The sequence below is a fragment of the Onychomys torridus genome, chromosome 3 (assembly GCF_903995425.1).
Source record: "Onychomys torridus chromosome 3, mOncTor1.1, whole genome shotgun sequence".
Lineage (NCBI taxonomy): Eukaryota > Metazoa > Chordata > Mammalia > Rodentia > Cricetidae > Onychomys > Onychomys torridus.
The window spans coordinates 30,141,702-30,167,016 of record NC_050445.1 but is presented as its reverse complement, the minus strand read 5'-3'; the positions used below and the strand labels follow the sequence as shown (position 1 = coordinate 30,167,016).

The 25,315-nt window shown below is 43.8% G+C and overlaps 1 protein-coding gene across 1 annotated transcript in view; it reads left to right on the top strand.

The window, feature by feature from the left end:
* Positions 1 to 25,315, top strand: part of Tmem178b (transmembrane protein 178B) — a 386,876-nt gene that overhangs the window by 113,344 nt on the left and 248,217 nt on the right. Inside the window, exon 2 of the mRNA XM_036180393.1 lies at positions 20,672 to 20,785. Within this exon, the coding sequence (XP_036036286.1) occupies positions 20,672 to 20,785 (114 nt within the window). The remainder of the gene's footprint in view (positions 1 to 20,671; positions 20,786 to 25,315) is intronic.

Sequence of the window (25,315 nt, the reverse complement as noted above, 5' to 3'; positions counted from 1 at the left end):
TTTCCACTTCCTCTACTCCTTCTAGTTCCTCCCTACCTCCCCTCCTATCTGGATCTGTGCCTTTCTGTCTCTCATTAGGAAACAAACAGGCTTCTAAGGGATAAAATAAAATAAAATAAAATAAAATAGATTAACCCTTGCAGCTTCTGGATTGTGTAAGATGGCTAAAACTGACTTCTTTTTTAGAGACAAGTTCTCATATAGTTAATGCTGGCTTCAGATTTTCTGTGTAGCCAATGGTGACCTTGAACTCCTAAACCTCCTTCTTCCATATCCCCAGTGCTGGGATGTTAGGCTTACACTACCACACTTGGGGGACTGAATACAGAACTTTGTGCATGCCAGGCAGGCACTCTACCGACTGTGTCACATCTCCAGCCTCCTGAACCCTCATGTACCTAAACATGTGGACTTTTGCAGCTATTCTTCAAAACAGGTATTCATGCTCTCTATCTGCTTATGAGAAAACTGAGTCCGAGAGAAATTGAGAGGCTTACTGGTGACTTAAACCTAGGCCTTCTGACCTTCAGCCCTGGGCCTCTCCTTCCCTTACATCATACATCTGTATGCACAGCACTATTCTTCCCTAGGTGTTATGAGGAGATAAAACAGAAATAAGCTTACATTCTAGTTGGGATATGCTGCAAACAACATCCATTAAGACAGTCATTTGAGAGCTGATTGCTCTGTGCTGGTGATTGTGACCTTGAAGTACTCACATGAGAGGACACAGAAATTACAGGCTGCTTTGCAAAGTCTGGGATGCACTGTGGATTGAAGATAAGCCTGGAGAGAATCAAGGTCACGTACTTGCCCAAATTCTGGAAGCCCTGCAACAGCCAGAGTTATTTGTTGGTAATACTGAGCTGGAAGAGATCCTTGAGCTCTGCTGCCTGAGGAAGGTCCAGGGCTGCAGTACCTGATGTGGAATTAGCTGATAATGAATAGCAAGCCCAAACTGAGGAGGTCACTGTGTCTTTTGAAAAGACAAGAGTGATGACAGCATAGCTCTGAAGGTGTACTCTGAAGGCGCATTTCATCTGCCCAACAGTGGTTATGCGGGCTTGCTGAGATATCATGAGAGGTTTTCTGAGCCCTTTTAAACATAACCTAGAAGGAACATCAAATGATAAGAGTGAATCTCTCACTACAATGTAGCAGCACATAGCCAGAGGCAGGACTTGAAGAGCTATTTCTAAGAGCAATGCTCCAATGGGTTGGCTGGAAGAGGCACATGCATGAAGACAGTTCTTCTAGGCAGTGGCCAACAGGACTCCCAGGAGACAGCCAGTAATGAATGCAAGAAGTATCAGTAAGGCAGAATGGGGCTAGTTCAGCCTATGAAGACATCCCAACAGGCGGACAGTGAATGGGCAAAGCACCATCTAGGAAATCATGCCCACTATTGGGTCAAAGCCTGAGGGCTCTGGAAGCCAAGATTCCACTGGTTCAGTGGGGCCAGGTATCCAATCACCTTTGATGGCATCTGGGGAGGGGAAAAGCAGGTCCTCAGCTTGGAGGAACAGGTGACTGACAGGGTCATCACATTCTGCTCCCAGTGAAGGGACAGTAAGACAGGGGCCCGTTTACCAGGACTGTGCATGGTCAGCACAGCTAGTGTGAGGATCCTGGTGCTGGCTCCACCTAGGGTGCACTTGACCTGTGTATAGTGTATGGCTATTGTCTGAGCCAAGCAGCTGACTTCCTGGGGAATTCAGTTGCTCCCCTTTGCAAAAGGATTATCCAAGCTGGGCTTTCAGGACCATGGGCAACTTATGGGCATCAGCACTACTGAGAAGCAGATTCTCTTTCCTCAACAGTGGATAACCATTTACGTATCTTCTTAGGTATCTTCAGGTAGGAACAGGTTTCGTGTATCCACCTATGTGCCTGCCTCATGATTTGCCACTTCTTGAGCCCTCCCCTCCAGTAGGGAATGTTAACAGGCCTGGTCTTGTGAGGATTGTGTGGTAATCAACAGCTGCTTTGGTTTTAAGATGACAGTGGCATTGGAGGACAGAGTTCCAAGACATTCCCAGATCTCTAACCACAAATGATCACTGATGCCAGTGATGCCTAATGTTTCTGCATAGAGATGCCTATGCATATGCGAACAGACCCCTGCACATTGACTTGTATATGTATACCTAGTATATCTTGCCCCCTTTAACACCATAAATGTGACATATTTTACATGCTGTTCTATACCTTGCCCATGTTTCACTTAATCTATCTTGTAAGGCCTTCCAGGTTATTTTATGACGAGTTCTGTCTCTTTGAAATTGGCTGCACAGCCTTCCCTTGTGTGGATATTCCATAATCTATTTAATCAGCCTTCTATTGATGGAAACTCAGCTTATTCTTTTAAGCAGAGTGGCAATGAATAACCTTGTTCATATGTCATTTCACACCTGTGAGATCGCATCTCTTAGATAAATTGCTAAAAGTGGAATTTCTGGGTCAAGTTGAGCCTTTGTAATTCTGAGAGATGTTGATGAATTGCTCCCCAGAGAGGTTGAACAAATTTACAAAATTTATACTGCAACAGCGGCAGCCTGTGACAGTCTTGTTTTTTCCACACTGTGACCATTCAGGGTGCTATCAAGGCTTTGGTCCAAATGATACTTTCAAATGACATCTCATTGCGGATTTAATATATGATTCCTTATACTGAGTGTTTGTGAACATCTTCTCGTGTGCTCAAGAGACAGTTCTATTTCCATGAATGATCCATTCATCTCTTTGGCTCATTTTAATACAGGACTGGTTTGTGTTTTTTCTATAAATTTGCAGGTACTTCATGTGTGAGGCAAGTTGGTCTTTTTTCTATGACATGCACTGCAAATATTTCCCTCTATTTCTCTCTCATTTGCTTATGTCACTCAATTTTGTATTTTTATGTAATCAACTTTATAAACTTTTTCTCATATAGAAATTGGAGTGTAAGTGACAAAGGCATTCTTCTCACTACTGGTTGGTTTTTTGTCAACTTCACACAAACCTATACATACCTGGGAAGAAGGAATGTCAGTTAAGAATTGCCTCCATCAAAGTGGCCTGTGGACATGCCTATGGGTCATTTTCTTAGTTGCTAATTGATGATAGAGGGTCAAGCCCACTGAGAGTGGTGCCATCCCTAGGCTGGTGGGCCTGGGTTGGTTAAGAAAAGTAACTGGCCAGGTGGTGGTGGTGCACACATTGAATCCCAGCACTCAAGAGGCTGAGGCAGGCAGATCTCTGAGTTTGAGGCCAGCCTGGGCTACAAAGCAAGTTCCAGGACAGCCTATGCTACACAGAGAAATCCTGTCTTTAAAAACAACAACAATAAAAAGAAAGAAAGAAAGAAAGATAGCAAGGAAGAAAGAAAGAAAGAAAGGATGGAAGAAAGAAAGAAAGAAAGAAAGAGAGGGAGGGAGGGAGGAAGGAAGGAAAGAAGGAAGGAAGAAAGGAGAAAAGTAACTAAGTCAGTAAGCAGCATTCTTTTGTGGTTTCTGCTCCAGGCCCCTGCCTTGAATTACTGCCTCAGTTAACCTGTAAGCCAAATTAAACCTTTCCTCCCCAAATAGCTTTTGGTTGGTGTTCATCACAGCAGTAGAAAGCCAACCAGAACACTCTCCAAGGCTCATAAAGATTTTCTCATTGCTTCTTCTAGTACTTTTTGGCTTGATTTTTTTCCCTCTAAGAAATATTTGATGCATTTGAAGTTTATTTTGGTTTGAGTTACATAGTGTGCAATTAGTTTCACTTATTCCCAGAGGGTTGCCCAGTTTTCTGAATACCATTAATTGAAGAATCCATCCCCCCCCCATTAAGAATGCTGTTGTTAGTATAAATCCCCATGTGGTTTGGGCTGAGCTGGATTATATGAACTCTGTATTCCCATCTAACTATGTTGCTTACCTCCTGGGCAGGAGAGAGGGTCAGGGTTCTGTTGGAGAGGGGAGAGACAAAGGGATCCAGATGAGCAGGGTGGTGAGTGGAGGACTGTTCTCTTGGAAAGGGGACCTAGATGCTGTTGCTTGGTGCAGAAGAGAGAGACAGACAGACAGAGAGACAGAGAGACACAGAGAGACACACAGAAACAGAGAGAGACTCACAGAGACACAGGGAGACAGAAAGACAGATAGAGAGAGACAGACATAGACAGAGAGCAGAGGGAGACAAAGAGATATCTCATAGAGCAAAAGGAAACCAAAAATATTCACATATTCTATCTTTTAAGCAGTATAATATAAGCAATTAGAAAATTCTCTGGTGCTAACCACCTAAACCTTCTTCCATTTCATCACCCAATCCCTGTCATGGTCTCTTTTCCCTTAAATTTGTCCTCTACCTTCCAATCTGCTCTGTTCCTGCTTCCAGCCTCTGCATGGAACCATTTCTGCTCTTGGCTCTGCTTCCTAGAGGCTGAGTCCCTTGAGGAAGCTTTCTTGCCAGGCTATATGGCACCAGTTCTGTTTATCCCAGTGGCTGGAGTGGCTCCCTGAAGTCTTGCAAAAGGAGATTAGAGACAGCTGTCTACCTTACTGCCCTGTTTCTGTGTGCTGGCTGCTGGTCCCAGTGAAGCATGGAGGAAGCTAAGGAGCCCAGGAGCTGGAGGAATGGTGCGCCTAGGGAAGTGTTGAGTTGCCTTTTGATGAACAGTTAGTTAGTTACCTAACTATGACAAGCTGGTCCTCTCCACTCACCTAGCCTGGGTGTCTGGGGGTATATTTCATTATGTTAAGGGGATCCATTAGTAATTGGGGATTTGGGGACCCAAGTTCAACCACCAAATATCATTATAGATCAAAGCTGAGTCCTATATCTTACTTTTCTGGGTTTGCCAAGCATCAAACTATATTTGATGCTGTGTTCTGTCTTTGTGTCTAGGGGCATCTTAGGCAAAGGTCAGGAGGCAGGTTCAAGATCACTGGTGTAATTGATATTTAAGAGGCTGGAAATTGGGGACAGTGAGTTTGGTCCTCAGGCCAAGACTAGATTGTAGGATGCAACCAGGATTAGGAAATAAGGAAAGGGGGTGGGACTGGGGGTGAGGAAGGATGCCAGAGACATGGCTGAGAAGAAACTGAGCATCTGCACACCAGGCAAGAAGACAGACTGACAGGAGAGGCTGTGTCATGGGTTATTTATCTCTAGTTAAACCAGTCCAGGTATGTGCTTGATGCATGGCATATCGTAGAGGACGTTCTTGGCATCTGACTTGTTAGCTAAACCTATGTCCTCTGTGGAATTGTGGGTTAATGGTGGCAGCAGTCATCATGAAATGCCTGCCATGTGCCAGGTACTATGCACTTTACCTGTATTAATTCATTACACTCTCACAGCATATCTCAAGGGGTAGGTGATACTTATGTCCCACTCCCTCCAGTGAAGACACTTAGACATAGAGGGTTTCATTAATTTGACCCAAACCACGCACTCAGAAAGTCTCAAGGCCAGAGTCTAAGCCCAGGCAAGCTGGTCTGTGTATCAGGCTCTTGTCTGTGTACCACGGCTACTGCCATCATAGAGAATGAGTGGATTAATCACTATCCCTATTGTTACTACTGTTTCTTAATACAACTGGGCAACCAGGACAAATGACCACTTTAGGACTTTTAATCTAGCCACTTAAACATGAAAATAGTTAATTTTGTGAGTAGTGACATAAAGAAAAACATCATTTACCTATTTATATATTATCTATTATATATTTCTATTATTATTGTGGCATTTAGCTTCTATATAGTTTTAGACCAAGGCATACAGTGGGCAAGAAGGAAAATAATCACCTGGGTTTAGTCTCTCATGTGCAGCTCAGTTCCTCCCAATTCTGCCCCAAACACACAAGATGTCCTGCATACATAGGCCCTCCCTCACTGAATTAGTTAGTAGAAAGGTAAACCAGTATCTATAACTCAACTCCCTTTTTAAACAAAAGTGAAAAACTCAGTCATCTGGACTCCCCCACACTCCCATAGCAGAAAGCAAGTATTCGTTGAGCTGTTTGGAAACACCCAATTTCCATTTGGCTTGCCCTGGCCTTCCTATGGAGGTGTGCACCAGAAGGAGGCAATCCCTGGTGGACAAAGCTGGACCAAATTCTCTCATCAGATCCTGACCTCACACCCAGAGGTGGCAGCTGGACGAAGCAGCGGAGTTGTCCCTCTCCTGGCGTCTGTGGTTCCAGTGACTCATGAACAATCATTTCACTTTTGTCTGAAGAAGCCGGGATGACAAATCCCTAACTCTGTTTATCTTCTCATGTCCCTCCCCTTTAGGATGACCACATCATGTGCAATTCTTAATGTAAAGGGAATGGATGCTTCCCTCTGGCCCGGGAGCTGAGGATTCTTATCAATAGTGACGTGGAAAAAGTATCAGACTGGCCTCCCCCTCTTACAGGCCCATCTTTCTTACTGCCGCTTGCCTCCATCACTGTCTCTCCATCTCCCGATCTGTCTCCACTTCCTAGCCCCTAGAGAGAAAGCATGAGCTCATTGTTTTCCATGAAAAACCAGATCTGGTCTCCTGCTCGCCTCGTTTGTCTGTCAGAGCCCTGAGATGGATGATCCTTCCACCAGCCGAAAGTGTTCATGGGGGAGCTGCAGACTCCGTGCTGGGTGTCTGTGTGCTGCTGGGGAGGGCACCATGGTTAGGGCAGTGGCAGCTTGCAGTTCTGAACTTTCTGGAAGGTTATTAGGGGTGTGATGGGAATGCAGAAACAGATTATTTACTATACCCCAAGTGGCAATTTAAAGCCATACCTCACCTTCTCATTCTTTCCCATTAAGTATGTCTCAGGCTAGAAAATACATGAACCAAATAGAGAACAGGAGGCCAGAAGCTAGCAGGGTTGATGGGGCAATCACAGTGGCAGCTCCTTCTTCATTTCCTTTTGTGAAGAAGTGACTATAAATGACATTAAAAAATGCCTCATTTAAAACCCACAAAAGGACTCAGAAGATGGGAAAAAAGACACCCAGTGTCGAGGAATGAAGAAATAGTATTAAAAAGGTCACACTTTGCACTAAAAATGAGGCGACCTTTAGCACAGAAGGTTGCAGAATGTTAGATGCTGTGATCTTTACTCAGGGCAGAGTGTCTTTAGAAAGCAATGAAAAGACCATGCTGAGCAATGGAGGGAGATGCTGGAGGAATGGAAACCACAGATTGTCATCTGCTGCCATGAGAGAGGCAGAGTTGGTCACCTTCCTTTTTGTGTACTAGTTGGAATGTTGGTGACTAGATGAAGTGGAGGAATAGTAGAGGTCATGTAATTCAGTATTGTCATCCCTGTTTAAGGAGTAGCTAGGATGGTTCAAAGGGAGCAATGGAGTCCACGGTGCTAGGATCCATACTCAGTTTCAAGACTAACAGATCCCAGGAACAGAGACCAGAAGCCATGGGGGAGGGAGCTTTGGAAAGTCATCCAAAGGGGTTATTGAGCATATGGTAGAGGAGCAACTCAGCCAGGAGCCAAGATGCTGAGATGTCAAACGAGATGTTCCATGTTGCCTTAGTCTCTTTTGGGGGGTCTAGCTCTTATATATGTTGATCAGGATGAGAGTTTTGTAAGGCAAGGTCTCTCATGATGGTGGCTAAGGTGAGGAAATAAGCTGGGCCTAGGCAAGTCAAGAGGCAGGCTCACAGAAGGCTGAACAATCACATGCAGAGAACTTTCTATAATGAATTGCTTTCTGCTCACATGGGGATTCTGTGTATGCTTGGGCAGAGTTCCCTTCAACCCCACTGTGTGAGGAGATTTTAGCAATGGCTTGGATGAGAATAGCGATGGCCTGCTGATAGAGCATGTGGGAGTAATTGCTAATTTGTAGAATGACAAGATCATAATCCAAAAATTCCTCCAGGGGCTGGAACAAATAGAAGATTCTATACTGAGCTAATAAATGGAAACAACAACAACAACATCAACACAACCCACCACCAACCCAAAGACTTTTGCATGAACATAGGTGGGATTTGAGTCAGTTTAGCTCATTGTAGAAAACTACCTGGCATATTCCTTGGGATGATCAGCTCTGCAGTAAGATTGTTCCCAAGGCCAAGAAGAAACCAAACCCAACCCTTTCCTCACCCAGTTGCTTTTGGTCATGGTCTTTATCACAAAAATAGAGAGCAACCAGGGCACCCTCCAAGGCTCAACAAAGATCTTCTCATTGCTTCTTGTACATTTTGTCTAGATCTTTGGTTTTTCTCAAAGAAATATTTGATCAACTTTGCAGTGAGAGCACCTAGACTGGGGAGCCCATGGTCAAGTAGCTTACGCAAACCTGACTGTATGTGGGGATGACTACCAGTGATCTATGGCACTGGGGGAGATTCTCACTCATAGGCTGGAACTTCACAGTGACCAGTGTGGTGATGGGTTTTGCATGTGTTTGGGAGAACTTGGGGCTCTTCAGGTGGAAGGAATGGAGATTTAGAGGTGGGGTGGGGCATGAGAGTTGTTTTTAAATATTTATAGACTATTGTAAGAGCAGGATGCATGTCTCCAGAGGCATAACTAACAAATGATGAGAGCTTTTATTGAATGCTCACTGTGGAGCAGGTTTTACATAGGCTATCTCATTTGTTACTCATCAATCTTATGAGCAGAGCACCATTAATATCAACATTCTGCAGATAAAGAAATGGAAGCCCTGAGAGGTTGACCAGTTGTCCTAAAGGTTCCTGCTGTCCTGCAAGTGGAGACTGGAATGTAGCTGAGGTTCTGGCATGAAAATGGTGCTTTCAACATCTTGTCTTCTGTACCCATGTTATGGCTTCAGTGCTAGCCTCTCTGCAGCCTGTGAGGGGAACATGGAAGCAAACATTTCATTTTTCTCTAATATAAGAGCTGTGGAGTCTGTATATGCTGCAAATCTACACAAATGGAAATGTTGTGCTTTATATAAAAAGTACCATGGAACCTTCTAAGGTCCCCACTCTCCTTCAGAAGATCTTGATTTCCCCCATTTCTTCTCATGTATGAGTGCTGTGTGGTGCTCAGTAATGTTCCTGGTAGGTTTGAATCCCAGCTTTGCTACCCAAGAGTTGTGTGCTGAGCAGGGTGTCTAAGTTTTTGATCCTTCACCTATGACATGGGGGGAATGACAGTGCTTGACTTTTGTGCTTTATACAGTACCAAACACAGAAAGCATTTAGTAAGCAACCATTGATAGAAAATACGTGTAAATATGCCAAACACCAATTTTACCATCAATATCAATAAACAAGTGGCTGCTCACTGTGGATGGAGGATATACACTCCTCTGTCTTAAAGCTTTTACTAGAGCTAGAAACACAAGATTCTTATACAAATAGCTGTTCAGTATTGCTTCCTCATGGTCAGTAGACCAGGCTAAGGAAAGGTGTATGCATGCATGGCCTGGAATTCAGCAGCAGGAGGAATGGGACATGATGGTTTTGGAAAATGAAATTCCGCATGTGCAATCAGAAGGGATTCTGAACACTACTCATAACCAACACTAATGTAACACAGGATGGAAAGGAATTAAATATTTAGGATTCAATCTATGTAGTGTATACAAAACAACATTAAAAGGCCATACTGACACCACAAGTTTAAAACTAAAGCATGTAAAAATGGAATGCTTTGATAAGCATCAAAAGTAAAGATGCAGCAAACACTTTTCCTTGATAAGAAGAGGACAGTCAGGCTGGGTTGGCAGCAGCTGGAATCCCTGCAAATCTTTTATCTCAGAACAGCTGGGTGGAGCAGAAGGTGCTGAAGAGAAGACATGGGAGAGGTGGTAGGAATGTTTCTTGTGATGAGCTTCTGTGGCGAGTTGCTTCTTAAGTAAAGTTCTTGCCAACATTGCTTGCTGGTTGTCAAAGGTGGGCCCTTCCTACTTCCTCCATCAGTTTCTTTGGGGCTGGGCTGATGGAGGTGTGGGATCTAATGGCTCATCTTGTCTTCCTGATTCCTTGGAGTTACCCAGGTCTGCTCTCTGCCCTTTCATCATCTCCACTCTCAAACCTCTCATCTCCTGAACCATGCTGCCCTTTGGGGTTCTATAGGATCCAACAGAATACTCATGTATCTAAGAAATGGCTTTCCTAATCTGCTAGAGAAAATCCTACTACTTCCTCACCCTAGTAAAATGTAATGTTAATTTTTTTCCTTTGAGAAAATACTCTTTAAAGAAGAGCTAAAGGCTGAATCTTAAGTTCTGATTAGTTTCTTCTTCTCCTCTCCCCTTCTTCTGCTGCTCCTTCTTCTCTTTCTTCCTCCTCCTCTTGCTCTCCCCCTCCTCTTCTCCTTCTCTTCCTGCTGCTGCTTCTCTTTCTGTTTCTCCTTATCCATCTCCCCCTTTTTTTTGAGTTGGTGTTGGCTTTTCATCTTTTCTAGATGCTCTTTCTACTTTTTATTTATTCTGTCTTTATTAAGTGCGGGGCGCTTAGCCCTGAGCTAAGAAACTGACTAAGAACTGTCAGCCCAGTATGAGAGATGAGAGAGTGTGCTTCATGAGGCTGTCATGGCCAGTGACAAGCCTGGCCTCTGGGAAGCCCAGATGTCCTAGGCTCCATGGGAACATGGAAGACCGGCTGCTCCCCTTCCCTCCTCTGTCCATTCCCCACTTTCTTCCTTTATCAGTTGATGTAATGAGTCCCTTCTACTTGTAAAATGGTGGCTGCCTTAATAACCCTTGTTTGTAGGCAACCTTCTACCAAGCATGAGTAAGTAGAGCTATGGTATCTGGAAACTTGAAATGGGGGCCATCAGTCTTAGGGCCACCACTGATAATACTTTCTTATTTATGGAGTATAGCTAGAGTTTTCTCTTTGTAGTTAGAGTTTTCCTGTCTGGCCCACAGTCAGGACAAATCTCTCTTACCTGCCAGTCTCACAGCCTCTCAGACCTAACCAAGTAAACATACAGAGACTTATATTACTTACAAACTATATGGCCATGGCAGGCTTTTTCTATCTAGTTCTTCTATCTTAAATTAACCCATTCCTATTAGTCTATAGGTTGCCATGTGGCTTGTGGCTTACCGGTACCTTACATCTCGCTTGTCATGGCAGCGGCTGACAGTGTCTCTCTGCCTCAGCCTTCCACTTGCCAGAATTTTTCTCTCTGCTTGTCTCACCTATACTTCCTGCCTGGATACTGGCCAATCAGTGTTTTATTTATTAACCAATCAGAGCAACACATTTGACATACAGACCATCCCATGGCAATGGAGTTCTTGCTGATATGAATTTTGACATTCATGCCTTAGATCTTAAAGGAAGGATTGACAGTGGAGTGAATAGCACTGCCTTTTTCCATTCCCAGTTCCCAGTACTCCCTTTACCATTGAAGACTTAGAGGTAGACTTAGGGAGAGTGTGGAGGTTCATGCTAACTGGAAGGAGAGGGGTGTGAGTGGAAGAGGCTAGAGCAAGGGACATACTTGCAGAAGAGAGGGGAGAGTGAGCTCCCTCTGCTCCCCCCAGTTAGCCTGAACCTTCAGCCTTCACTCCTCTCCAGTTGTTTAAGCCCCCCAGGCTGAACTGCTTCCCCCTCACATCCAGTTGAGTTCAAACACCTGGAGATGCTGTCAGGAGCCTGCAGGTGGGAGCAGTGCGAGGATGGATGCTTGTTTTTTTTTTTTTTTTTCCTGCCTCAGCCTGGTTAGAACTCTTTCTCCACATGGCCACTGTCAACAGGTTCTGGTTGCAGTGACCTCCTCTGCCCCCCAAAGCCCAGGTTCTGCTAGCTCTTTTGTTGCCATTCATGGACCTCGTCTATCCTCCTCCTCTGATCTCTAAACTGATCTTTGAGTGCAGTACAGTGAGTGCTGTCTTTTGCAGACGAGACATTGTAAGCAGATCTCTAGAGCCTATTTCATTTTTACATAACTGATATTTCACACCTTTTGAGCAATGTTTCATTCCTTTCTCCATTTGTGTGAGTATGACTATTTCAGATCCTTCATGTGAGTTGGATCATGCAGTGTTTGGTTCTTCCGTGTAGCCATACATGCTGACATCTCTTTTTAAAGACTGAATAGCATTTTTAAAAATGAATATACCACAGTTTTTTCATCCATTCATCCATCCACGGACCTTTAGGCCAATTCCTTCTTTGGCTGTTGTGAATGATGTTGTAGCAATTATAGGAGAACAGATGTCTCTTTGAGATACAGACTTTGATTCTTTTGGATATTGATTAGTTGGTCCTGTGGTAGCTCCATTTTAAAGTTTAAAGACCCTCCATACTGCATTCCATAGTGATTGTGCCAATTTATAGTCCTAGTATGCAAAGGTTTCAGTTTCCATTCCTCTCTGAGGCAGGATCTCACTACATAGCCCTGGCTGACTGGGGACTCACTGAGATCCACCTGCCTCTACCTCCTGAGAACTAGAATTAAATGCATGGTCCACCACACCTAGCTGACTCTCTCTCTTCCCTAACACTTACTTATACTTTTTGGTAGTAGCCATTTTATCAGGTGTAAGTTGATATTTTGATCATGGTTTTGATGTGCATTTCTCCCAATGATTAGTGATATTGAGTCTTTTTCATACACCTGTTGATTATTTAAATGACTTCTTGGTGAAATGTCACTCAAGTCTTTGCCTATTTTAGAATAAGGTTTCTGTTTTGGTGTATGTTGAGTTACATTGCCCATTAAAAAATTCTCTTCAGTTTTCTGTTGGAGTATTTTGTGTCTGGCCTATATGTAGGAAGACCATGAGAGAGGTCACAAGGGTGGGGTCAGGGGAAGGGAGCTGCACTTAGGGCCTCACTGGCCAGGCCTCCCTCAGTTGCGATTTCCTAAGGGCCTTGGAGTCTGTGGGATGGAACTCAAGTGGCGGTGAAGGCATCTTCGCCTCTGTTCTGATGAGGCTTTCAGATATCCTCTTGCCGTGCAGAGTGCACCCTCTACAGCACTCACCGCAGGGAAACCTGTCTGTAGCCAGAAGCTCACATTCTGGGCACACGTATCGGGTGCCCAGATGGCGCCTGTATTTATGAAAGCCCAGTACACTGACAGGACCTGCAGACACATGGATAAATATTTTGCCTTTCTTTTTAGGCAATATTTGAATCTTTCTGATTTAATTGCTGTCAAAGGCAGGAAGCTTACAGTCCCGGAGGCAAAGCAAACAGTGAGGGCTCATAGGGGAGCTGTCCCTGCTGCTCCAGCCTGGCTCTTTGGCTACTACTTGCATGGCCTGGACCTTGAGTTTTTGCTCTTGCTGAGTGTCATGAGGCCTTTCCTCTTATTGGCTAAGTGAGCTGCAGGGGAGAGGCCATGGGGGCAACAGCTCATTTCAGCTCTCCTGCAACCTATAGCGATTTGTTGGGTTTGTGTTGAGGCTAAGAGAACCTGACCTCAGCTAAGAAATGAGGCACTTTTTGCAGACATGAATGACAGGCACCAGTCTGCTCATCTCGAATGGCATCTGGTTTTGTGCTCCCAAGGCTGGGTCCAGAGAACATTTTGTTTGATTTTTAAATTATTGCATGTAGGGCTGCAGTTAGATCACACAGCATTTTTTTTTTTGTTGTTGTGCAAATTAGATCAGGCCAGCCCCTCTGGCAGGGGAGCTCCCTAGCCTTGCCCCACCAGAGTACAGGGTTTGACAAATAGAGCAACAGCTGGCTTTAGGCATCCAGGTACTTCAGGCGGTTCCCTTACGCAGACCACAACCTACCCCACTGTAACCACTCAACCCATTGCGGGGAATTCTTATTTTAACCTTCTGTTCTTTATATCTGCTTCTGGTCTTTCTTTTCTACACCCTCACCTCAGCAAAAAGAGAGCCCCATTGACCTACATTTGCCAAGTCTATCGAGGCATGGATCTGTGATCAATGTGGCTAACTTCTTCCTCACTGTGATTGACAAGCCTCTCCTTGTTCAGAGAGTCTGAGTGCTACATAGTCTCTAAGAGTTCTGCAACAATCATGTCCTTTTAACCATCACACTTTTAATTTGCCCCAATTATTTTAATTGCATGTAATAATTTCAGCTGGACTCTCTGTACATTGTGACCTTCCAAAGGGTTCCTTGTGGTAGTCATGCCTGTCTCCAAAGTGCATGGTATTAGGGTGTGCCCTGTGCTAGAAGCAGGAGAAGTCAAGGTGGATGGATAAGACAGTATCCCTGCCCTTGAACACAAATGGAAGAGTGAGGCATGGAAACAGGTAAGTCATAGCCAATGGTGTCTTTCCATCCTAAGACGGTGGAAAGGAGGAGATGTGAGCCCAGCACCCAGTGGTGGTGCTTCCCTGATTGTAGGGAAGGCTTTGCCTGGAAGTCACCATGTAAGTGTCCAGGACCAGTCAGTGTCATCAGACTCCTCTGGTGGAGTACATGATCACATTTTCTTTGTATGATGTGTGTGTGTGTGTGTGGGGGGGTAGCTGAGTGGAGGGAGATTCTGGGTAGACAACCTGGAGTTCTTATCCTGGCCAAGTCACTTAATTATCTTATCCCATCACTTCCTTACCATTTGTGAAATAGGGAGACAATGGTCATAGTAAAACCCACTCAGTGAGGTCATACAGTGGATTAAGTGAAATATTATCTCTATCAGAGTTGTTGGAATGGGTACAGGAAAAGGCTCTAGGTGTGTTTGAAATGCTGGTTTCTCCATGTTTCAGGAAGCCTGGATAAGGTGTCTCAGTTGTTTATCCCAGGGTGTTCTGTACATATCTCCAGGTGTGCTGCGACATATACAAGGTTGGAAAGCACATAACTGTGCTGTTAGCTGAGCTAGGTTATTTTATTTTATTTTTGTCATATATCATCTAACATTGGGGACACATTCTGAAAAATCTGTCCATAGGAGGTTTTGATTCACTTTGTGAATTTTATAGAATGTGTTTACATGAACTAAGATTGCCATGACATCAGACATCAGTAGGTGCTGTTATCTTAAGGGACCCCTTTCCTATCTGTGGCCCGGCTTTGCTTGAAGTGATGTTGCATATGACTTTATTAGGGCAACTGCCATGGGTATAGAGAAGAAAGATCAGATCCCAGGGACATTTCTGAAGTAAGATAGATAGAATTTGAAGACCATTAAAGAAGGGTCTCCCAGAGCGGAGGTGGCTTTAGGAATGATGTTATAGATAGAGTGGAGATGATGCTTTTAATAGACATTATGTAACTTGAGTGCAGGCATGTGGGGTGGATTTGAGTTGAGGCAGTGGGGATTGTCTGGTAGGTATGTTTTCCCTAGACCAGTCAAGAGAGGAAGGCAGGACAAGGTGTAAGGAGGTGTGTTGGAGAGGTGGTGAGGAATACCAGGGCTTTAAAACCCACAGGGGCTTTGTAGGTTGTGCCAGAGGTAGAAGGCCTGAAAACTGAAGATACAGAGAAAGAGTGTATAGCAGTCTCCAGAACTTTGTCTCCAGATAGAGGCTGTCCTGTTAGAGGAATGTCCGACAATAACTGGCAACTGGGCAGTTGTCCAAATATGATTTACAAGAAGGCATCAGTTTCACAAGGCTTTCTGTAAATTATTGCACTCCACCAATTGCCAGGTTCCCCGCTGACAGTGGGCCAGGGGGGGTCAAACAATTCAATCAGGTGCCACCAGTTATAAATTGAAAATCAGTGGGGTGCAAAATGGATTACCATCAAAATCCATTCAGGTGAAAAAACAAATTTCAAAACCCCTAACCTTGAAAAACCACCCCCTTCCCAATTCTTCACAATGCTCCGACACTAAGTTTTTAATATCCCCCAGATAAGCAAACATCAATAGAAACCTCAGGAGGTTGAAAGTGAGGAGCAAAGCTGTCCTATCCAGCCTCCCTTCGGGAACTTGCAAGTGTGGTGGGTTCATGAATTAATGCCTTAGATATTCTGTTATATTCTAAAAGAGCAGTCCTCACACTTAGACTAGAACCACCTGGAAGGCTTTAGTGTTTTAGCCAGGCTCTAGCTTGGCGTTTCTGTGTATCCGGGGTTAGGTGTAAGAAGATCCCTTTCTAACAAGTTCCTATGGGATGCTCATGCTCCTGGCCCTGGGGCCACCTCTAAGGATCTCTGCTCTAAGATGTAGGAACAGTTTGGCAACTTGACTATATAGTAAGCTGATTAATAGTGACTTTAAAATTTTTCTTTTCTTTTTTGAGATTATAATTATACCATTTCCTCCTTGCCTTCCCGTACTCCCAACCCTTTCATATATCCTTCTTTACTCTCTTTAAAATCATGGCCTCTTGTCTCATTAATTGTTACATGCATACATGTATATGCATATATATTCCCAAATGTTACTTGCTCAGTCTATATAATGATAATTGTATGTATGTTTAGTGCCAACCATTTGGTATGGGATAGCCAATTCATGTGTTCTTCCATGGGTAGGACTATTTCTCTCATGCTCAGCATGCTTTAGTTGTCTATAGTTCTTTGTGTAGATTGAGGCTTTGTGGTCTTTCCCCCAGCCATTTTTGTGTATCTGTTGTTGTCCTTGTTCATTCAGCTCATGTTTAGGCAGTCATGTTGGTGAAACTATATGGGTGTAGCTTCTGACATTACTAGGAGACATGGTCTCACAGCAAACTGTAGCATGAATTGTTAGAAGGTCTTATTAATAAACACAAACCCAGAGACAGGTATTGGGGTAAATGCTGGAAGATCAGAGAAGCAGAACAAGCCACAGCTACCTCACCTTGCCAGTTCCTCAGCTGATTTTGTTTTCTCAGACTGGAAGCCTCTCAGTCCTCATCCAGAATGGATCTCAGCTGAACTGTGCTGCTCAAAGCCTGAAAGCTTAACCAGGCTAGTTCCTGGTTTTCACACCTTATATACCTTTTGGCTTTCTGCCCTCACTTCCTGGGATTAAAGGCGTGTGTCACCATGCCTGGCTGTTTCCAGTGTGGCCTTAAACTGGAATGCTAGGATTAAAGGCGTGAGTGCCACCATTTTCTAGCCTCTGTATCTAGTGGCTGTTCTGTTCTCTGACCTCAGATAAGTTTATTAGGGTGCACAATATTTTTGGGAACACAATACCACCACAGCAAACTCCCTGGTCCTTCAGCTCTGACCATCTTTCTTCTTCCTTTGCACCGATATTTCCTGAGCCTTAGATGTGGAAGATGTTTTATAGATGTATCTATTTGAACTGGGATCTACAACTCTGCATTTTGATTGTAGTTTTCTATAATGGCCTCTGTTTCAAAGAGAAGTTTACTTGATCAGGGGCAAGGACTACACTTACCTGTGGGTATAAGGACAATATTTGGAATGTAGTTAGGGAGTATGCTGGACCAGGTAGTGAGGCCAGGGTCATAATGTTCTTTTGTTCAAAAAACTGAGAAGAGAACGGTTCAAAGAAAACCAGATTGATTTGAGAGCCTTGTGTTCAGAAATGAAGTTAGGAGGATGGAAAAAAAAGGAAGGTAGCCTTCCATCCTTATCACATTCTAGAAGACTGGGTGCTGAAAGTATACACAGTATCATTAGGGCTGAAGTAAGCTCTCTGGTCTGTGTGGAAACTTAAATTTAATTGATTGCAAATTCTTTTTTTTCTTAATTAAATTTTAAAAATTTATTTTACATCCTGACTGCAGCTTCCCCTCTGCCCTCCTCCCATTTCCTCCCCCCCCCCCCTTTGCCCCCCCCCCCAATTTACCCCTCTTCCACCTCTGTTCAGAAAAGGGCGGGCCTCCCACAGGTTCCAACAAAGCATGGCTTATCAAGTTGTGGTCGGACTATGTACCTCTCCTTGTATTAAGGCTCGGCAAGGCAGCCCAGTATGAGGAATAGGGTCCCAAGAGCCAGCCAAAGCATTAGGGACAGGCCCCACTCCCACTGCCAGGAGACTCACCAGTAGACCAAGCCACACAACCATCACACATATGCAGAGGGCCTAGGCTAGGCCCATGCAGGCAGGCTCCCTAGCCATCGGTCCATATTTGGTATGCTCCCATGAGCAAACTAGTTGCTTCTATGAGTTCCCTTGTGTTGATCCTAACTCTTCTGGCTTGGACAATCATTCTTGTCTCTCTTCTATAGGATTCCCCAGGTTTGATCCAGTGGATCTCTGCATCTGTTTCCATCAGTCACTGGATGAAGGCTCTCTGATGACAATTGGGGTAGTCACCAATCTGATTACAGGAGATGGCCAGTTTGGGCCACCTATCCACTATTGCTAGTTTTAGCTGGGGTCATACTTGTAGATTCATGGGAGGTCCTTGTTGTAGCATGAATCTTAAAAAGTCTTATTAATAAAAACAAACCTGGAGCCAGGTATTGGGGTGAATGCTGGAAGATCAGGGAGACAGAACAGGCCAAAGCTAACCTCACCTGGCCAACTTCTCAGCTGTTCCTGTTTCCTCAAACTGGAAGCCTCTGAGTCCTCCTCATCCAGAATTGATCTCAGCTGAACTGCTGTTCAAAAGCCTAAAAGCTTAACTGACCTAGTTCCTGGTCCTCACACCTTATATACCTTTCTGCTTCCTGCCATCACTTCCTGGGATTAAAGGTGTGTGTCACCATGCCTGGCTGTTTCTAGTGTGGCTTTGAACTCAGAGATCCGTCTGGATCTCTGCCTTTGGAATGCTAGGATTAAAGATGTGTGTGCCACCATTTTCTGGCCTCTATATCTAGTGGCTATTCTGTTCTCTGACCCCAGATAAGTTTATTAGGGTGCACAATATTTTGGGAGACACAATATCACCACACCTTATATTAGGTTTCTATTTAACCCTGGAATGCCCCCCTTCATCAAGACATCTCTTTCATTTCTCTCCTCCTCCATCCACCCCTCAACCTGATCCCTCATGTTCTCATCCCCACCTGCCCCAAATCTACCCAGGAGATCTCCTCTATTTCTCCTTCTCAGGGAAATCCATGCATCTACCTTTGGACCCTCCTTGTTACCTACCCTCTCTGGGAATGTGGATTGTAGCATGATTATCCTTTACTATCCACTTATGACTGAGTACATACCTTTCTGGGTCTGGGTTACCTCACTCAAGATGATTTTTTTTTTTTCTAGTTCCATCAATTTGCCTTCAAATTTCTGGATGTCATTGTTTTTAATGGCTGAGTAATAATACTCCATTGTGTAAATGTACCACATTTTTCCTTATCTATTCTTTGGTTGAGGGGCATCTAGGTTGTTTCCAGGTTCTGGCTATTATGAATAATGCTGTTATGAACATAGTCGAGCAAGTGTCCTTGTGGTATGATTGAGAATCCTTTAGGTATATGCCCAAGAGTGGTATAGCTGGGTCTTAGAATAGATTAATTCCCAGTTTTCTGAGAAACCACCACATCAATTTCCAAAGTTTGCACTCCCACCATCAGTGGAGGAGTGTTCCCCTTGCTTCACATCCTCGCCAGCATAAGCTGTCACTTGTGTTTTTGATCTTAGTCATTCAGATGTAAGTTGGACTCTCAGAGTCGTTTTGATTTGCATTTCCCTGATGGTTAAGGATGATGATCATTTCTTTAAGTGTTTCTCAGCCATTTGAGATTCTTCTGTTAAGAATTCTCTTTTTAGGTCTGTACCTCATTTTAAAATTGGATTATTTATTTTTTTTGATGTCTAATTTCTTGACTTCTTTATATATTTTGGAGATCAGCCCTTTGTTAGATGTGGGGTTGGTGAAGATCTTTTCCCATTCTGTAGGCTGCCGTTTTGTGTTATCGACAGTGTCTTTCACTGTACAGAGTTTTCAGTTTCATGAGGTCCCATTTAATTGTTGATCTCATTATATGTACTATTGGTCTTCTATTCAAGAAGTTGTCTCCTGTGCCAATACATTCAAGGTTTTTTTCCCTTTTTTATTCTATCAGGTTCAGTGTAACTGGATTTATGGATTTATTTATCTTTGATCTACTTGGACTTGAGTTTTGTGCATGGCGATAGATATGGAGATATTTGCATTTTTCTACATTGTCAGCACTCAGTTATGCCAGTACCATTTGCTGAAGATGCCTTTGTTCCCCATTGTTTTGTTCCCCAATAATTTTGGTTTCTTTGTCAAAAATCAGGTGTTCATAGGTGTGTAGATTTACATCTGGGTCTTCAATTTGATTTTATTAATCTACCTGTCTGTTTTTATGCCAATATGAGGCTGTTTTTATTACTATAGCTCTGTAGTAGAGCTTGAAATCAGGGATGGTGATACCTCCAGAAGTTTCTTTATTATGCAGGATTGTTTTAGCTATCCTGAGTTTTTTGTTTTTCCATATGAAGTTGAATATTGTTCTTTCAAGGCCTGTAAAGAGCAAATTCATCTGTTAACTTGAAGGTGGTATATACATGTGTACGTGTGTGTGTGTGTGTGTGTGTGTGTGTGTGAATGTGCATAGGTAGGCAAAAGGACATCCTCAGTGTTGTTGATAAATATTGTGCCTCAGGTATAATCAACCTTTTTAAACTTTGAAAGTTGGTTTTCTTAAGTTGAGGCAAATGTGGGCACCACTTTTTAAAAAAGCTTCTAGTAGTCCCAATTTTGATTCTTTCACTCTATGCATGACCCTAGAGATGTATTTTCCTATTTAAGGCAGTGCAATCTGATTGTAGTTTTACTTTCTTATTCTTTTTGAGTCAAGCTTATTGCTCAGTATAAACTGTAGCTATCATCAGGCTCAACATGAAACATGTCTCTTTCTTTAGGATGGATGTGTGGATCCCCAGGATTCAGAAGAGGTGGTCATTGCCTCATTCACACTTAGTTTTCTATTTTTTTTCTTTCAGGAGAAATTGAGAGATGCACGTACATCAAGTACCACTACTCCTCAGCAACCATCCCCAGGAACCTCACATTCAACATCACGAAGACCATCCGTCAGGATGAGTGGCATGCCCTACGTAAGTGCAGCTGCATCTCTTTGGCTGTGACTGGGCTGTGATGTCACTCGGAGGGCTCTGAGGCGGGGGTTGGGCAACCTTCTGAGCTCTGCGGATGGTCTCAGAACACTGGATCTACTAGCTATGATCACCACATTTGTGGGTCAAAATTGGTTCTGATTGCATTGTAGAGTTGTGGAGTTTGTTTTAGATTCAAACCAACCAAACAAAATTCAAGCCATTATCAGTTAGGCAGTGATCTTAATTCATTCTTCTGGTAGGTATCTGAACTTTCACCTACCCAGTGGGATCTGCTTTTGGGACTTAACTCCAGCACATCTCCAAGTTGCTTGTAATACTATTGTGGCAACCTGCTAGTCCCTTGTGTTGTTATTTGTAAACGGTGAGGTATGCTCATGGGTTCAGGCTGTACCTAGGGGATCTGCACCTAGATGCAGGTCATTAAGCAGGAGGGTTGGCTCTGCTTAAAGCTTCTGTGTGCCTCCAAATGACAGCAGCTGGCTTATGTGTGATCACTCAGTAAATGGCCAAATATCTATGCCCATTGGTTTGGGAATTTCTAGTCTAGGGATCCTTAGAGACTTGCATTATGATGAGAGAGTGACTTAATGAGCAAACGGAGATGGTTACCTATTTTTACACTTCTTCTCCATGGGAATCCACTGCCTGTCTATGGCAAGAGAGCTCTTACTCACTGCTGGCCCCATTCTTCATGTTGATCTATCCATCCTGTGAGGAAGCATGATGTACGTCTATTGGTCTATTGGGTTTGCCAGGTGTTTTTTCTACATCATTTTTTCCACCCAACATCCAAAGGACTGGGCTCAGTTTATAGTTGCATGACATGAGCACTTCATCTCCCCTCCGCCCCCATAGCTAGACTCCCTTACTTGATGGACTCTGAAGAAGACAGTTCTTTAGGCTAAAGCATTCTTCTTCATTGTTATCTTCTTGCCTGGTTATCATTGCATTCATGGAGCCCACAGGGCGTAGTACACTTTGGGGCTTGATTTTTAAGCATCCACAGCTTGGAGTGGGGAATGCAGAGGTAAAAGAGACGTAAAATTAAAACAGAACATTCACTGGTTTCAGCAGGGGGTGGGGGCACACAAAAATGGGTGTCCAGATGATGACCCCTCAATGCTCCTGGTCTGCAATGACAGAGCAGGTGCCAGGGGATGGCCCTGCAAGCCATAGGTTGTCACTTTAGTGGCACTAAGTAGTATGTAGGGACAGAGAGCTAATGTACAAAGAGTGTTCCCATGTGCTAGCCATTGAGTTAAGTATATCACATACATATTTAATTTCAATGTGAGATTGGCCTTAGAGACTCTGGTAACCAGGGTTATTAATTTCTTTTGGATGGTAGGCATGGACGACTCTAAATATAGAAATATATGGTGATAATTTCTGATTTCTCACAATACGCCAGTCTAGTATAGTCACTTGAAGGGATGTTTAAGGTGCATAAGTCTTGTTGATTAGCCATACAAGTATAATAGATTCTGGGATTCATAATAAGATTCAGAATCTAAGAGGAAAAATTACTGACATTTCCAATTCAAATGGACTCCGTCTGTCTGAAGTTCCTGAATTTCTCTACATACCAAGCATGTACTGGATATCATCAAGGCCGCGGGGAGCTCTTTTAAGGAGCTAGAGTCTGGGGGTGGAGAAGGGTGGGGTTGGAGGGAGACACTCACAAAGCAAATAATTACAAGGCAATGTGATAATTACAACATAGTAGAATTGCTTCAAGCAATTAAAATAGTTCGTGGTTTTTTTTTTTTTTTTTTTTTTTTTCCAGCCAGAAGGAGAATGATTTCAGTGTAAATTGCAGATACTTCAAGGGAAGCCTGGCTGTGGCCAGGGTAGATGTCTAGAATTGCAAGAGATTTTCCATCATGCCATCTTGGAAGTATGCCACATGGCATCATTCGAGAGAGAGCGAGAGCTTTGTGGGGGTCCTCTTTGAACTCTGTGTGTCTCCAGGGTGCTCATTCTCAACTGTAGTGCTGTTGGGCTCTGAAAAATCAAGCAGGCAGCTTCTGTAGCCAAGCAGTGTACTGACTTCTATTTTTGACAAATCAAAGCCATTTCGACAATTGATACATGCAAGGTCTCTAGCCCATGGTAGTGGGTGAAGTTGATGCTCCCCTTTGGTGACGGATTCATTTGCCTCTTTCATGAAGTCGCCTAATGGGCTATTAAGCTGGCAGAGAGCATTTGCCTGGCCTGACATCCATGACAGCTATTTTAAGCCAGAGGGCGAGTGAGCATCTGTCACAACTGAAGTTGGTCCTAAGCATAACTGGCAATGCCAGCATGATGGGAAGGCATGGTCTGTGTCCATGTTAATTTTCAGAGGTCAGATTTTGATGGCATGAGGTAGGAAATAGAAACGAAAACCTGTTTTGAAATACAGTGGAAGAAATTAAACATTAGGAAACTCGTGTGATCAGCTCTGTAAAATGTGGGAAGACAACACCCCCAATCAGATTTCTTGGTCTGGGGATGGAGCTCAGTGATAGAGCACTTATCTAACAAACATATTCAAGCCCCAGAATTTATCCCTATAACTGGAAAAATAAAAGCCACACCAATTTCTTTTTTTGTATTTAAATATATTTATTTATTAAAATTTTTTCCGTTTTACATACCAGCCCCAGTTCTACCTCCCTCCCCTTCTCCCACCTCCTCACTTCCCTCCCACTCTACCCCCATCCACTCCTCAGAGTGGGTAAGGCCTCCCATGGTAGTCAACAACGTCTGGGATATCAAGTTGAAGGAGAGCCTAGCCCCTCCCCATTGTATCAAGGCTGAGCAAGGTATCCCACCACAGGGAATGGGCTCCAAAAAGTCAGTTCATGCACCTGGGATAAGTCCTGGTCCCACTGCCAGGGACCCTACAAACAGATCAAGCCACACAACTGTCACCCACATTCAGTGTGCCTAGTTCAGTCCCATGCAGGTTCCCGAGCTGTCAGTCCAGAGTCAGTGAGCTCCAATGAGCACCGGTCAGCTTTCTCTGTGGGTTTCCCCATCATGACCTTGATCCCTTCTTCTCCTTCTTCTCCTTCTTCTTCTTCTTTTTCTTCTTCTTCTTCTTCTTCTTCTTCTTCTTCTTCTTCTTCTTCTTCTTCTTCTTCTTCTTCTTCTTCTTCTTCCTCCTCCTCCTCCTCCTCCTCCTCCTCCTTTTCTTCTTCTTCTTCTTCTTCTTCTTCTTCTTCTTCTTCTTCTTCTTCTTCTTCTTCTTCTTCTTCTTCTAAATGCCGAATGCCATTTATTGAACTGGAAAAATAAAAGCCACACCAATTTCTTAATATCATTGTGTGCTTTAGTAATCTAAAAGGGACAAAATAAATTAATCTGGTTATAATTTTTTAATTTGATCTTAATATCTGATGTTTCATAATTTTTCTCAGATAATTATTTTCTTAGAGGAAGAAATAGGATGGGGGTTGTAACTTGTTTGTTATGAAATAACTTCAGACAAACATTTGAACTTTGGTTCACTTTGAGTCATACACTTTTCATTGGGAATTTGCGTGTGGCCTGATCACTGACCCCTGCTATAGGAAAGAAAAAAAGCTTTCAAGTGGAAAAGGACAATTGGCTTAAAGCTATGTTACACATTTTGAAAAGTTAGCCCCACCAATGCGAAGCTTAACTTTGGGCTCTAGGCTGTCCCATCTCATGGTCATATGAATGGCAGGTGGAAGGATAAAATGACCTGTAGGGCACTATGCTTCCAGATCCCAGTGTGTAAAATGCTTGCCTCATGGGTTAAAGGCCGGAGGGTTTTGTTTTGTTTTGTTTTTTTTGAGACAGGGTTTCTCTATGTAGCTTTGTGCCTTTCCTGGAACTCACTCTAAAAGCCCAGGCTGGCCTCAAACTTATGGAGATCCACCTGCCTCTGCCTCCTGAGTGCATGTGCCACCACCGCCCAGCTGGAGGGGTATTTTGTACATATTTGCATGTGCACAAGTGAGGGGGAACAGAGGCGTGGTCTCCATGTTCCAGTGCTCTGAGCAAGTTGTGACAAGGTTTCGACGTGGGCTTGGATGGCAAGGGTTAGTGAGGTCTTACAGGCATCCCCCCCCATTACCATGGGGGTTGACAGAACTCCTTTTAGAGCTGCAATCTGTGTTCTTGGTCCACTCAAGCCTGGCTGTCCTTCAGCGTTGTCAACTTGCTTTAGTCCCAGCTCGGCTACCCAGCTGGGTACCAGGGATGAGGCAGCTGCCTCTGCGGGCTGTAGGTGTTCTGTTCTCCTCAGTCAGCTCTCCTGCCATTTCCAGGGCCGGAGCAGGACAGGACAGCGTCAGTGGCCATCAAGGAGTAGACAGCGGCCTCAGGAGATGAACTTAGCCAACGCCACTCTTTGGATCAGTTGTCTGGTTTAATACTCCACACATGATAGCATCTGATTACCGGGGGAAGCTGGCTGGCGCTGCCGTGGCATTTCAGTGGCTCTTCCCCTTCCTAGAATATACCCCTGTGGACTTTTCACAACTTGTACTTCAGCCT